Raw genomic sequence first — 15,147 nt, forward strand, 5'->3', positions numbered from 1 at the left:
ATTTCCCATATGACAAAGATTTTTGCTCGGGAGCATAGATTCTAGCTGCTAGGCAAACCAAACCCAGGTTGTTTCGTGTAATTTTATTTTGCATCCCATGCACCTCTTGAGCCATATAAAAGAGAGAAGCCCTGATTGCAAATCAAAGGGATTCTCTTGCCTTCACTCTGCTGCTTTTCCCTCATTCCACTGCTTCACTAATAGTTTGCTCAACTCTTTTCAAAAACCCAGAAACACCAGTCCTAACCATGAACATACCTGGGTCTCGATGCTTAGGTGGATCAAGGCGATTTTCTTCCGCTTCTATGGTGGGTGGCCGAAGCTCTGCTCCTCCATGCCAGTCGTATGGAAGATCATGTGGGACTGGTGGCTACTCCAGCATGAGCCTGAATAATTTTGCTGGGGGAAGCCAAAGAATCTCTTACAGCCAAGGCTATGGAGGACAAGTCTATGGGGCAGTTGGTGGACAGCGCATGGGAATGGGCGGGCAGGCGATGGGAATGGGGGGTCTTGGTTATGGTGGAGGGTTTGGTGGAGGCTATGGGGGTGCTGAATGCCAGAGTGGATATGGAGGATATGGTAGAATGGGCAGCATGACTAGCAGCAGAAGCGAAGGGATCCGGGGGGTCTCTATTGACGAGCGCCTCTTGAAGCCACTTTGTCTTGGAGTTGATCCCGAGGAGCATAAAGCACGGACGCATGAGAAAGAAGAGATGAAAACCTTGAACAACCAGTTTGCTTGCTTCATTGATAAGGTAGGAATTTGTCCATCCTTCTCTCCCCCCCCCTCTCTTCAACTTCCAATTTTAAATGTTTAAGAATAATTTGGGATAATCCACCTATTCCCCCTTTCTTCATCTCTTACTGCACTCCTTCCTCATTCTGGAACAAGAATCCAACTATCCCCTGTTGCATTCTTCTTGCCATGCTAGAAGCTAATTATAAGAAATCTTTCCTGAATTATGACATTTCGTGAAAAGGGACTTGCTTGCTTGTTTATGTGCATCAAGAGAGATTGGGAATATAGTTAGGATTCAGATTGCCAGCTCTGTTATCTAAATAAATATGGCAAAAACCCTAAGACAGAGATTAGCATTATACCAAACAGGAGGGTGGGGAGAAGTGTTTTTTTTTCCCTAAGGGAGAACATTTGAACCAAGAATTTTGTGGTGTGAGATTTCCTTCATTAAATGGCAATAGCTTCAGTTCCTTCCATATCTATCTTTCTGCTTTGCTCTTCAGACCTACTGCAAATGTACTCTACTATTCTACTCTTCCCATTTTATGGCCCATCATATGTCAGTCAAAACTACCTGGTTTTTCTAACCCTAATCCTAGACTTGTTCCAGCTTCAATTAACATTAGGATTAAGATTCATTTTTTAATAAGTGATAGTATTATCTAACTTTATATTTGCTGAATAGAAAATCCTATTTTTTTAAAAAATTGAGATGAAATTATAAAAGGGAGGGATGTGATTGATTTGGTCAGGCAGACAGGTGGAGAAGGCATTCATAAATGTAATTGTTTCAAGAAGTTGTTACCTGGATCTGTATAGATCCATTTCATGAGAATAAGATATCCGAATAGGAAACGGGGATTGAAATCCTGATTTACTGCAAACTGAACTGAAAATTGAAGGAAGCAATAAAAATTAGAAGATGTTTCCTCTCTTTCCATTTTATTTTCTTCAAAAACATTTAAATTTCATGCCCTCTAATCTAATGATAAATCAGAGCCACAAAATCATTTGATGATCAGTCACTGATTCAATTCAAATGAGGATCTGTCAGCAATTGTGGGGCCATCTGAGTACACGGATCATTTTGCCATTGCAAAAATTCACTCGCCAAAAGGAGTTAGAATATCTGGAGTATGAGAGTCAATTTGGTGCAGTGGTTAAGACATCAAGTTAAAAATTGGGAGACTGTGAGTTCTAGTCTTACTTTGTGCATGAAGCCAGCTGAGAAGCCTTGGGCCAGTCATGTTCTATCAACCCTAGAAAGGAGGCAATGGCAAATCATTTGTGAAAAATCTTGCCGAGAAAACTACAGGGGCTTGTTGGACACAAGTGAATGGAAGAAAAAAAAATCTGGAGCTCAATATTTTGGGCATTTGTTTTATAAAATGTAGCTTTCTTTAAGTTGAGCTCAGCTGCTGAAGATTTACAGGGCTATATTCTTTACCTTGTTATCTATTACTTGGATATTATTTGCAACAGTAAGATTGCCCTACTCTTCTTCTGGAATGTTTTTTTCAGGTTTCAAGTCTAGCTGATAACCTTGACATTCTCTAGATGTCGTCCTTCTAAATACTAACCAATTCTGACCCTGCTTAGCTTCCAACCTAAATAGGATCATCCCTCTTCCCTCACACTTCATGCTCTAAACAAAAAAAAACCCAAAATTGCTTTTTTTTAAATTCTCACCAAGTCAATAATTCAGTACTGAAATTCCTTTTAGTTTTCCTTTTTGGCTCTGTGCTCTGCTTTGTAGATTTATGCTTTGTGGTCTATGTGTGGTTAATTCATCATTAGTGGGGCTATAATTTCATATTGCCCATTCTGCCCATCAATTAAATGACTAGGAAAAAATTATTTGTAAATCATTTCAGCTTGGTCTCAACCATCTTAGATCTATATCTAAACTGCATGAAGCTGTTGCTATAACAGACATGTTTGTCTATCATAGGTAGCCTGAATGGCAAAAATGTGAACTATACCATTTTAATTCCCAATGGTAGAGAAAAATAAAATATTTATTAAAAACTACTTCACATATAAGGCTCCTAAAGTGTCAGTACTGAATTATCAATCAACTACCAGTATTTGACAAAGCAGTAGGCAAGAAAAAGAATACTTAAAATAGATAATTCAGGAATGCAAAAGCTATGATGCCAAACGTAATGGCAATAAAATATTTAAATGTTTTGTCAAACACTCAAGAGAAAGAGAAAAATAATTTAAAGTTACTCCATAACAAATCAAATTAATTGATTGATTAATTAATTAATTCAAATCAACTAAACGCTCACAAAAGGGAGGCCTGGGCAATGATTTGCCTCAAACACATCATAGTTGGGGCTTCCTGCACAAACGATCAACCACAGAAAAGGTCCACTTTATGGCAATCAATAGCAAGGCCTTTTTTGGGAACTATTATGTTTGCCCAAACAAGAAAAAAAGTTTATTATAATCCTTACACATCGGAGAGATAGGGCTGCATAGAACATGAAGGGTTTTTGGGTTTTTGTTGAGAAATTTTGAGGTATCGGCCTGTGCCTCCTCTAGTTTTGGAAAGAGAAGAGCTCATAGTTCTACAACTTAACTCCATCAGATTATTTGGGTATAGTTCACCATTCTCCATTTGGTTCCCTCCATATGTCTTGGGTCTAGAGTTGTTAGACTTCCCAAGAAAATGGGCCAATGGCCCTGAGGCTGCAAAGTCTGAGGAATTGCAATCCCAGCATATCTCCAAGTGAGAAACTTGGATCAGTATAGACTGTTTCAGAATGGAGCCCAGATGCTCAACTGATTGAAGCAGATCATAGATATTGCAGACTGATAGATTGATAGGGGAGTTTTGAGTAATGTTCAATTCCCTCCACCCACTGCATTTTTTCCCCAAGCCAAGCCAAGGTCTAATTATCTCCCTTCCCAAATTCTCCCCACTGGCCCCATCTCCCTTTCCATCTGCTCACCTGTCATGCAATAACAGCATCGGCAGGTTGAATGAGCAGGTGAAAAGAATTGTTCCTTGTTTGACAGACAGCTGGTACTCCAGGGCACAGAGCCTCGGGAACTGTGAGAAAAAAATAGTTTGCCAAGCATAGTTATAATTGCAGAGAGCAATAAGTAGGTGCGGTTCTTTCCTGAACACACTATAGCAAACACGGGCTATCGTTGCATCTATGAAATGGCCTTCAGCTTAAAATAAACACACAAAAGACTAAAATTGTGTTTGATTCATACCAATTTCAAGTGTTTTCTCAGGGAGGATGCACAATCTAGGTCACACATAATTTGTGCTTTTTCATTAAATTATCAGATACCAAGGAAGGTGGAACTACTATAGCTTTAATAATAATCTAGAAGTAAATGAGACATCCCAAAGCCCCCTGAAGCTATCTCACTATTAAAGATGCAGGACTCCCTAGATTATTTGGTATAAGGCCACCCTCAGCTAATCCACTGCGAGAAACTGGTTTAGTTGGAAGATTGACTGCAGAGGTTGTTTCTTTCAGGTTCGATCCCTGGAGCAGCAAAACAAAGTTCTTGCTACTAAGTGGGAACTCCTGAATCAGTATGTTCAGCCTACCCGGAAGAACCTCGAAGGCTACTATGAGAATTTCATTGTGTCACTTAAGAAACAACTGGAATGTGTCCTAAGTGAAAGAGAAAAACTGGAACACGAACAGAAGAACATGCAGGAACTAGTTGAGGAATATAGGTCTAGGTGAGTAAACCTATTGGGACGATTGAAGCTTGGCAATATACTGAAATCCCCTCCCCAGATAAGATTCTGATCAGCTGCATTTCAAGATAAGGTCTATCAGGATCTAAGCAGGATCTAAATACAGATAGTCCTTGATTTACATCCACAATTGAGCCAAAAATTTATGTTGCTAAGGGAGACATTTATTAAGTGAGTTTTGCCCTATTTTTATGGTCTTTCTTGCCACAATGGAATCACTGCAGTTGTTAAGTGAGTTAAAAGGGTTGTTAAGTGAATCTGGATTCCCCATTGATTTTGCTTGTCAGAAAGTCACAAAAGAAGACCCCATGACCCTGGGACCCTGCAACCGTCATAAATATGAGTCAATTGACAAGTATCTGAATGTTGATCACATGACCACCAGGATGCTGCAATAGTCACAAGTGTGAAAATGGTCATAAGTCACTTTTTTCAGTGCCATTGCACCTTCAAGCGGTCACTAAGTGATAGTCAAGGACTATCTGTATTTATCCCATATGCCACTCTCCAGATGTGCAGTTCCAGCCAGTAGGGCTGAGAATTTTGTGAGCTACAATCCCAGTGAAACAGATTGAAAAAGGCTGGTCTAAATTGAATTGACATTACTACTGAGTTCATGATAGCTTCTTCTTTTTATCTTCCTAGCATTTTCCCCACAAAGTGCAGGATCTTCTTTTGTCAGATCGGCCAAATGTTAATCCATGACAGGAATCAGCCGACTGGCTTGTCACCAGATTCTGACATTCTGGGCAGAGACACAGTGACTGGCTCAAAATCACCCAGAACTTTCCTGACTTAGGCAGGATTGAGAACTCAGCTTCCTGGTTTCTAGCCTGGTGCTTTAACTACTAGACCTGTAATGGTAAACCTATGGCACGCATGCCAGAAGTGGCACACAGAGCCATCGCCCACTGCTCTTCCGGATTCCGGCATGCCAGCCAGCTGGTCTTCACATATGTGGGAGCCCCCGGAAACTGGAAGAGCAGCCGCCCATCTGGTCTTCCAGTTTCTTGCCTGCATACATGTATGAAGACCAGTTCGTCAGTGCACATGCACACACCGGAAACCGGAAGAGTAGCCACCCAGCCGGTACGACCATGCGCACTGGGAGGCTGCCGTTTCAGCACTCAGTGTAAGGTTCTACATTTAGGCAAGAAAAACAAAATGCACAGGTACAGTATAGGTGGTACCTTGCTCAATAGTAGTAACTGTGAGAGGGATCTGGGAGTCCTAGTGGACAACCATTTAAATATGAGCCAGCAGTGTACAGCAGCTGCCATAAAAGCCAACACAGTTCTAGGCTGCATAAACAGAGGGATAGAATCAAGATCATGTGAAGTGTTAATACCGCTTTATAATGCCTTGGTAAGACCACACTTGGAATACTGCATTCAGTTTTGGTCGTCGCAATGTAGAAAAGATGTGGAGACTCTAGAAAGAGTGCAGAGAAGAGCAACAAAGATGATTAGGGGACTGGAGACTAAAACATATGAAGAACGGTTGCAGGAACTGGGTATGTCTAGTTTAATGAAAAGAAGGACTAGGGGAGACATGATAACAGTGTTCCAATATCTCAGGGGTTGCCACAAAGAAGGGGGACTCAAGCTATTCTCCAAAGCACCTGAGGGAAGAACAAGAAACAATGGGTGGAAACTAATCAAGGAGAGAAGCACCTTAGAACTGAGGAGAAATTTCCTAACAGTTAGAACAATTAATCAGTGGAACAGCTTGCCTCCAGGTTATGAATGCCCCAACACTGGAAGTCTTTAAGAAGAGGTTGGATAGCCATTTGTCTGAAACAGTATAGGGTTTTCTGCCTAGGCTGGAGGTTGGACTAGAAGACCTCCAAGGTCCCTTCCAACTCTGCTATTGTATTGTAAGGTTCGCCAACACTGCACTAGACCAAACCAGCTCTCTACATGATATGATAGCTCCAGGGTAGTAATTACAGTGTAAGAACAAGGGTGTTCCTTTTTCTTTTTTTGATTATTCCAATCTATGGTACACCTTGCTTATCTGAGTATCATCACCCTGCTTTTTTAAAAAAGGTTTAAAAATCACTTTTCCAACAAAAAAGTATCTAGGGCTTTACCTGAGTTTCATACTGTTGCTTAGGTAGTTCACTATTTGGAAGGATACATTAACTGTTGTGGCATTTTGCTTATGTCTGTTATATGTAAGCCACCTGGGGTGAGTCTATTGGCCTTGAAGAGAACCTAGAGGTCTTTTAACTAAATGAATGAAAAGGTGGCAAAATTACCTCATGAAAACACACCAGTGAGACCTGCTTTTGATTTAAATGTTTCTGACATTAAGAACCAGCCTTCCTTTCTCTCTAATGCAGGTATGAAGACGAGGTTAATAGGCGTACAACAGCAGAGAATGACTTTGTGGTGCTGAAAAAGGTAATTTTTAAACATAACACAAAATATATGAAACTTTGCACTCGGAGGTTCTTTAATCTAGCTAAACCTCCGTAGATATCTTAAATGATGGCAATAGGTCCATGCGCACAGAGGACATACTTTTTTAAAAAAAAGATTTCTGGGATGAAAAGATTTTAATATCTATTCTTATCCCTGTTCAAAGTTTGTATTCTTTGCCTATCAGTATTCTTGGATGGATTTATAAGATGTTACAGTAAATGCTGCAACTTAGGACCATCTGCTTAACAATCAGCTGCCTGGCATGTCACGGCAGTCACTTTCAAATATGATTTAAAAATTGTATATGATCTCTCTTTAACTCATTTTGAGATAATATTCAAAAATGTTTTCTTTATTACAATACCTTAATGAATATATGAACTCCCCCTGCTCCATAAAAAGACTTTTTAAAATTCATTTTTAAAAAAATACAATTTCTTATGTGGTTTTCTTCTCTACTTAGGATGTTGATTGTGTCTTCCTCACTAAAGAAGAGCTGGAATCTAAAGTTGATGTTTTAGCACAAGAATTGGAGACTCTGAGGTGTATCTTTGCAGAGGTGGGTATCTAGATCTTATGAAACCTGTTACTAACATATCCGCAGAGAGAAAACAGCAACAACTCCCTTTAAGGAACATCATACAATTGTGGGTGTGCTGTCCTAACCTACCACTGCTCTAGCAGCTTTGTTCAAAATGCAGTCTTTTGTTGGCATTCTCTTGTAGGGCCCTAAAACAGAACCGACATACATTAATTGCTAAGCAGTAGAAGGCAATAATTTAGGGGTTTACAAGAAACAGGGGAAATATTTCATTTGAAACTTGGAACTAACTATCAGGTTCTGGAACAATTTTGGATCAGAACTGGAACCCAAAATGCATTGGCTGCTCCGGGTTTCAGGTGAAATATAATCCAGATAGGCCTATGAGGCAAGACAACACATATTATTCCCTCTGATAGCTCTTCTTGTCAGTTGTTTCCATCATGGTATATTCCACCATTCTACCCATTCATCCCATATTCCCAATACCTTCCCATCCCTCTCCTCCTTCAGCTGCAATTACTGCTCTCTCCAATTCCTAGCATGGCACATCCCAGAGTCCTGTTCACCCACTCATCTTTTCAGTCTCTTCCCTCCATCCCTTCAACAACCAATGTATTTGGCTTATATCCCATTTCTCCCACTTTCACCTTAAGCGATTTCTGCCAAGACCAAAACAATCATTCTGTGCCCAGAACAAAACAGTCTCCTATTTGTTCTATGCCTGGACCCAGGCAGCAGAAACCTGCATATGTTGCATCAGGAATGGCGCCCTTGAAAGTAACTGGGTTTTTTTTTTTTGCATGCCATAGTCTGTGCATATAATGTTTCATATATCCCTACAAGGATGTGGGAACTTATTTTGGAATCATATGCTCCACAGGAATTAACTCAGTGCAACAACCAAATCTGTGACACTTCTGTGATTCTGAAAATGGACAATACACGTGACCTGGATATGGACCTCATCCTTAAGAACGTAGAAGCCTGGTATCAGAATATTGCTCACACCAGCAAGCAAGAAGCTGAAGCTTTTTACCACAGCAAGGTGAGTATTAGTTTGAGAGTCACAGGGACCTTGCTTGGAAAATCAAGCAGATGAAGATGCAACAACTGAGCCCTTTGTTTGAGTAAACTCATTCATGAGTTGGGAATTGGGAAGCAAACCTTGGCATGGACTGTCAGGTGAGAGGCTTTGACCACTAGGAAAAGCTCTTGACCACTAGAAAAAGTTACAATGTCCTCCTCCCCCAAGCCTTATTGCCTTCTTCAGATCTTATAAGAGCTGTCGTGGCGCAGTGGTTAGAATGCAGTATTGCAGGCTAACTCTGCTCACATTGCCAGTAGTTCGATTCCCTCAATAATGACCAGCTCAAGGTTGACTCAGACTTCCATCCTTACAAGGCCAGTAAAATGAGGACCCAGATTGTTGGGGGCAATATGTTGATTCTGTAAACCATTTAGAGGGGGCTGTAAAGCACTTTGAAGCAGTACTTAAGTCTAAGTACTCTTGCTATTGCAATCTTCCTGTCCAGCTTAGTCCTACAAATCACAGCTATTCTAATAGACAGTTATATCCCATGCCTGGTGTGGCCTATACCACAAAACACAGCAAATGATGAAGGGTTTTTTTCCTTCTAATGTTGATATGCCCTCAACTGCTCAAATGACAGTAAGAGTGATGTTGATTTTCATTTATTAGATTGTAGAAATTCAGAACAATAAAGGCAAATTCAACGAAGAACTGAAAAACAACCAGCACGAAATTGCGGAGCTCAGCAGGATGGTCCAGAGGCTGCAAATGGACAGTGATAATGCAAAGAAGCAGGTAGGGGAGTCGATCTTATTTTGTTGCTTCACTTTGAATGAGCTTGTTTTCCTACAATAGAAGGTAAACAGATTCTCTGGAATCTTAAGATCTTATTGATCCTTTCAAAGAGGCTCATTATAAAGAAAAAGAAAACTACTGAGGTAGTTTTGGACCTGGAGTGGACACTCTTCTGGAGTGTGCACTAAATTGCAAAGTGTTCTTTCACCCTCATTTTGAAAATACTACAGTGGAAAACTATAAGGGAACCTCTGTGCTATCAAGGTCTTGTTCTCTCTCCCCCACCAAAAAAGCAAATAGAATAATCCCCTTCTCTCCCCAAATGTACATTTGTTTTCTGAGGAGAATATTTGAAGGATAGAGTTGGCTTACCATAAAAACAAATAAGGAAATCTCTCTTGAGTTGTGTTTGGTTTCTGGGACTACTTGCCCCCAGTTTCTTCTGGGATATTTTTTTCCCCCAGTTTTCTGATCTAACCCTGGGATTTCCTGATAATCTTCCAAATCCTAACCATGTTTGAATTGGATTTGTTTTTTTTCACATTTGCCAAAGACAATGGGATGCTGCCACCTGCTGTGGCTAGAACCAAATAGAAGCTGCCAACAGCTGGAATATATTATACAATACATGGCAATGTTAAAATATGTAACGTCTCCATCATGACTGCAAAGAAGCTGTTCAATACTTAATTGCCACCACATATTAGTGATTTATATTTTATAAGAAATATAAAATTAAGAAATCAAATGCTTTTTATTATATTTATTATTATTTTAAATATACATCTGTGTTGTGTGTGGACCAAGTTGATTCTGGGTATCATTCATATTAATCCAATTCGGAGTAACAATTAGTAATCTCTATCACGTTTATCAAATTTAAGTAATCTTCATTATATTGTTTAAACATACATTAAAAAAATGTCTAACTCCTCAAATGCTAATAGCAGATAATTTCAGATTATCAAATTCTCATAATATAAACAACCAGATAATATATAAAGATTTGGGAATATTAGATACAGAATAGAAATAAATTGAGAAAAGTTTCTAGAAAACAACACCCAGACTAGGAAATAAAATTGGCAGTTTAGGTATAAATATTGCAATTACTTCTGCTCAAGAAAGCATGATCAGCCTTCACTTCTTCACAGCAAAATGAAAATATATTCGAATTAGATTGGTTTACATAGATAAAACCTAGCGCCCTGGAACAGCAAAAATTGAAATGAAATAAAGTTTGCTAACGCGATCTGGAAGTGGGGAAGAAATCTAAAGAGCAAGTTAAAGCAAGGCCTGGATTAAAAATAGCACAATTACTCTGCCACCTGGTTGGCAGGAATATTATGTCATAACATGCTTATCAAATCTATCTGAGTGAAATATTCAATCAGGATTGATACCTTCCAGTATATTCCTTTTCTTGGAAATATGATTAGCTCTCAATGACTGAATATGTATGCTACCACTATTTATTATGGCAGTAAAATTTATAGCAAGAGAACAAGGAGGCTGATACTGCTGATGCAATCTACATCTTAGTTTCTTCCTTCTTTGGTATCACTTGCCTTAACTGCTAAGTCCCCATCCCATCACTTCTCTGTGCCAAGCTGCCTGTTCGTTGCATAAGGGACTCCTGGGCATGTCTATGGAGATTCTCATATATCTAGGTTGTCCCAACCTCTTGGATGAGAAGTGAAATGTCTTCAAGGGGGGGGGGGGGAAGTCTTGTTGCCTTTTGAAAAAGTACCTTTGGGATGAGCTGCTGGACAACAGATTGAATGGCGGTAGTGATGGAAGCAGGGTGGGTGGAGAGAATGTACAGTGTTTCAACATTGGAGCATAGGCATTAAACAACAAGTAACATGGTGGATTTTCACATGCTTAATATGTAGTTTCCCCTATTTCTCAGACTCCAAGTAACTTCCCTGTTTGTTCCATGTGTCTTCTCTATCTGTTTTTGATTCTACCAATGTCCTGACCAATTTAATTACCTGAGAGGAAAGACAGTGATTATCTTTAGATAGTTTCTTCAACACTCATGAATCAGATTCAACATATCTCTGTTTCACACTCTGTCTTAATCAGTTGATACTGCGTTTCCTTAAGCTTTTCTTCTCCTGATCCTAGGTTGCCAGTCTTCAGTCAGCCATTTGTGACTCTGAGCAACGTGGTGACATTGCCTTAAAAGATGCTCGTAGTAAGCACGTTGACCTGCAGACAGCCTACCAGCAGTCTAAAGATAAACTGACATGCCTGCTCCGTGATTACCAGGAGCTGCTAAACACCAAGCTGGCTCTAGATATTGAAATTGCTACCTACAAGGCACTGCTGGAAGGAGAGGAGAGCAGGTGAGGTGCACTTCTAAATATACTTAGGAAAAAATAAAAACACATATTTGTAATACCAAGCTATCATCAGGCGTAGCAATCTGTGGTTTAATCTATCTAGATTTTGTTGGGTTCCTATTCATCCTGTTCAATATGGTCAGTAGTCAAGAATAATGGGAAGTTGAACACCCAAACACCTAGATTGCTATGTTATACATGTCTGTTATAAAAGATGTTAAAATGGGAAATCAGCATTTAGAATGCTAGATTAAAAAGGAAGGCATCAAATTGGTGATACGCTATATTTATGGAAGGAAAGATACTCAATAAATCACCAATGTTATTAGATGGTTTGATTGGGTGAGGCTAGGAATAATGTACTATACAATTCTAAAAATAAAATAAAGAATTGAATACTGGATAAGAAATGTTCTTATATACCAGTGAGAGCTAACCTTTTCGGCATCAAGTGCTGAAATTGGAATGTGCGTGTGCTCCGGAACCGAGCAGCTGGCCGGTGCATATTCGTGTGGCAACCAGCTTTTCCAGGTTATGGCATGTGCATGCGTGCCGGACAGCAGGTCTTCGTGCGAAGACCAGCTGTCTTGTGGGCATGTATGTGCTGTAACCCAGAAGAGCAGCTGGCCATCACACATGTGCCCAGAGAGAGGGTTCTGCACTTCTGGCACTCATGCCATAGGTTCGCCATCACAGTTATATACCCATCCTGAGAATATAAATTAATTTTAACTGGGAGACCTCTATAGTTACCTTTCCAGAATCAGGAAGATATGATTTCCAACAGATGTTATTCTTTGCAATGCTTGGAAACTATATTCTACTTTCTCTTTTTGGAAATCAGATATGTAGTACAAGAATCCACTGAGCTACTAGATGGCAGCAAAGAATTCTCTAGAGTTTTGCACCTGGGAAGGTTGATTCACCTCATTCAACTTTTCATAAGCTTTACTATGTTGGTTGCACAATCAGCCAGATGTTAAGACTGGATTTGGCATTTGTATCCACCTATTGAGTCTTAGGATAGACAGATGTTGTTTGAGGGTGTTAAAGGTATTGTAGCAAGGTGTAACCTGTTTCAAGTAAAGCTGCCTTTTGCAATTGACTGGTGGTGATTTTTTTCAATGTTGATGGTGTTCAAGTAGTGTCAGGATGTTGTTGTTGTTGTTTTTATTTATTTATTTATTTTTTATATAATGCTAAATATTTGTGCATGTTTCTGCATCAGGAGGGAGGTGGAATCTATGCACATAGGATAGACTCTTCTTCATAACATCTCAGTGTTTTAGACTACAACTCCCTAGGTTCTCTACCAGAGAGAACTAACCTTTATTTGTTGAGAGCTTGGGAAGCTATAGACTATCTGGTTCTAGAGGTAATCAGACTGGGGAAGGCTAATCAATAGATGTTCTCTCAACACATGGACAGTTGGACAAATAGAATATGAGGCACCTGTAAACAGATCTTCTCTCCCATTTCATTCATTTCTTAACTGTAAGGATGAAACTCTCAGATGTTATACTTGTGTTATGATTCAGGTTGTGTAGGGAGGGACGGGCTTCAATAAAGTCCTTTATTGCTCTGCTATCCCATGACAAATGGCCCTACAACAGTCAGTAAAGCTCTATCCCAAACTTTCCCAAAGGCAGCCCACTCTCACGGCCACACAGTCCCATAAATTAAATCTAATATTCATCAAAGCTGATTTACAAGGAAACCTACAGTCCATAAACAAGGTTCCAAAAGTTCACAAGACTAGGTCCAGAGTCCACAAGCAAGGTTCAAATTCCACAGGGCAGAAATATGATTCGAAGTCAGGGTTTACAATGACCGGGGAAGTGCAGGCTGAAGTAAACAATTGTTCCTATCAAAATCATTCTTCCCTAGCCTCTGATTAAATCAGCTCAAGCCAGGTGTTTCTTTTAAGAAGCAGTGGGGTAGCCTCCTTACCAACAGCCTCACAAACCTCCTTTGAGTTTCCCTCTGCTCCATTCTCTGTGCCGTCGGAGTGGGTGGAGGAGGCAGTTGTTTCTCATTAGAGGGGATCTGTTGCCTCTCTTCATTATTGCCTGCCTGCAGCTGATCCTTCTCTGCATTTGTGAGGGCAGGCAGATCTCTGTCTAGTCAACCACCTCCTCCAATGCTGAAGAGACCTGGGACAGCATAATCCTCAGCCTCTGGCCTCTCCAGTCATTACAGGGTACACATGCCATCCCCATCGGATGCTCCTGGTTCCAACTCCTCCTCCAAATCAGGATCCAATGGGGCCATGACACTTGGGGTCCTCTCCCCCACCTTTCTGAGCATCAACAGGACTGAGTTACCAAAACCCAGCCAACATCATATGGCAGAAAAATGTGGCTTTGCTTCCATTTAAAGACCGCATAGATTTCTGCCGTTCAGACGTGCTAGCCACAAGCCAGAATATCCTACTTAAAGAAGTGATGCTAACAATTATGATAGTGAATAGACACTATCCATAGACAAAGAATGCAATATGTTTGTTTTTGAAATATTGAGTCTTTAAAGAATATGGTCCGTATAGCCATCCTGCACTTCGGGTTCTAATTTTCACTTTTCTCATCCTAACAGGATTTACACAGGCAACCCTGTCAGTGTTGGTGAGTACATTCAACATCCCCTTACCCCGCTTAAACATGTGCAACCTGATATTGTGTGCTTGATGTTTTCAAGCCTGCCATCAAAGTAACAGAACCTCTCTTGTTTGCCACCTTTACAGCAATGGTTAGTGGAGGCTACCCAGTGGGTGAGTGTGCCCCTGGAATGGGAGTCGGTGTGGCCTATGGTGCTGCTGCTGGAAGAGGCATGGAACACAATCATGGGAACTTCAATGGCGCAGGAGAAGGCTTCACTCCTGGGAATGCACCTTGTGTCCACACTATGGGCTCCAGGACTACAGGAGGTTCCGCAGGCATGGCAGCTGGAGTTAATCATGGGATGGTACATGGGGCTGGGTTGGGAACTGCAGGAGGGGTTAGTGCCAGCAGTGGTGGCTACACAGGCAATGTTACCACCAAGCATGTAATGACCTCTGGAGGTGGGAGACATAACTCAGGTCTTTCTGCAGATGGAAACTGTGCAAGTAGTCACCATGGTGGAATACACCATAGTGTAGGAGCCACCTGTTCTCCTGGTGGGTCTGGCATGGGAATGCATAGTTCTGGGGCTGGAGGCATCTCCGGAGCTATGTTTGGGGCTTCCCGTGGTGAGAGCAGCTCTGCGCTTAGAAATGTCCAAGTCACATCAGTCAGTTCTTCAGTCAGAAAATTTATGTACTAAATCCCAGGAGCTGGGAAGAAGGAACTTCATGTGGAGACAGATGCATGAATCATTAAATTCATGACTGGGAACAGCCATGCTCTAGATTTAAGACAATATTGAGGGTTTGGGGGTGTGCCAGGAGCCAGCCTCAGTTATTGGGCATGGCCACCACAAATGAGTGGGTGGGACTGGCTCATAGCAGATTCAGAATCAATCCTCTTAAAGGGAAAATTGAGAACCCCTCCATTTC

The 15,147-nt window shown here is 40.7% G+C and overlaps 1 protein-coding gene across 1 annotated transcript; it reads left to right on the top strand.

The window, feature by feature from the left end:
• The first annotated feature begins 248 nt into the window (after positions 1–248).
• LOC116504418 (keratin, type II cytoskeletal 4-like) lies at positions 249–14,915 on the top strand. Its single transcript, XM_032211414.1, has 9 exons — positions 249–755; positions 4,243–4,454; positions 6,817–6,877; positions 7,362–7,457; positions 8,323–8,487; positions 9,142–9,267; positions 11,398–11,618; positions 14,208–14,236; positions 14,356–14,915. Exons 1-9 carry the CDS (start codon positions 249–251, stop codon positions 14,913–14,915), a joined length of 1,977 nt encoding a protein of 658 aa, XP_032067305.1.
• Positions 14,916–15,147: the final 232 nt, after the last annotated feature.

Source organism: Thamnophis elegans, chromosome 2, assembly GCF_009769535.1.
Source record: "Thamnophis elegans isolate rThaEle1 chromosome 2, rThaEle1.pri, whole genome shotgun sequence".
Lineage (NCBI taxonomy): Eukaryota > Metazoa > Chordata > Lepidosauria > Squamata > Colubridae > Thamnophis > Thamnophis elegans.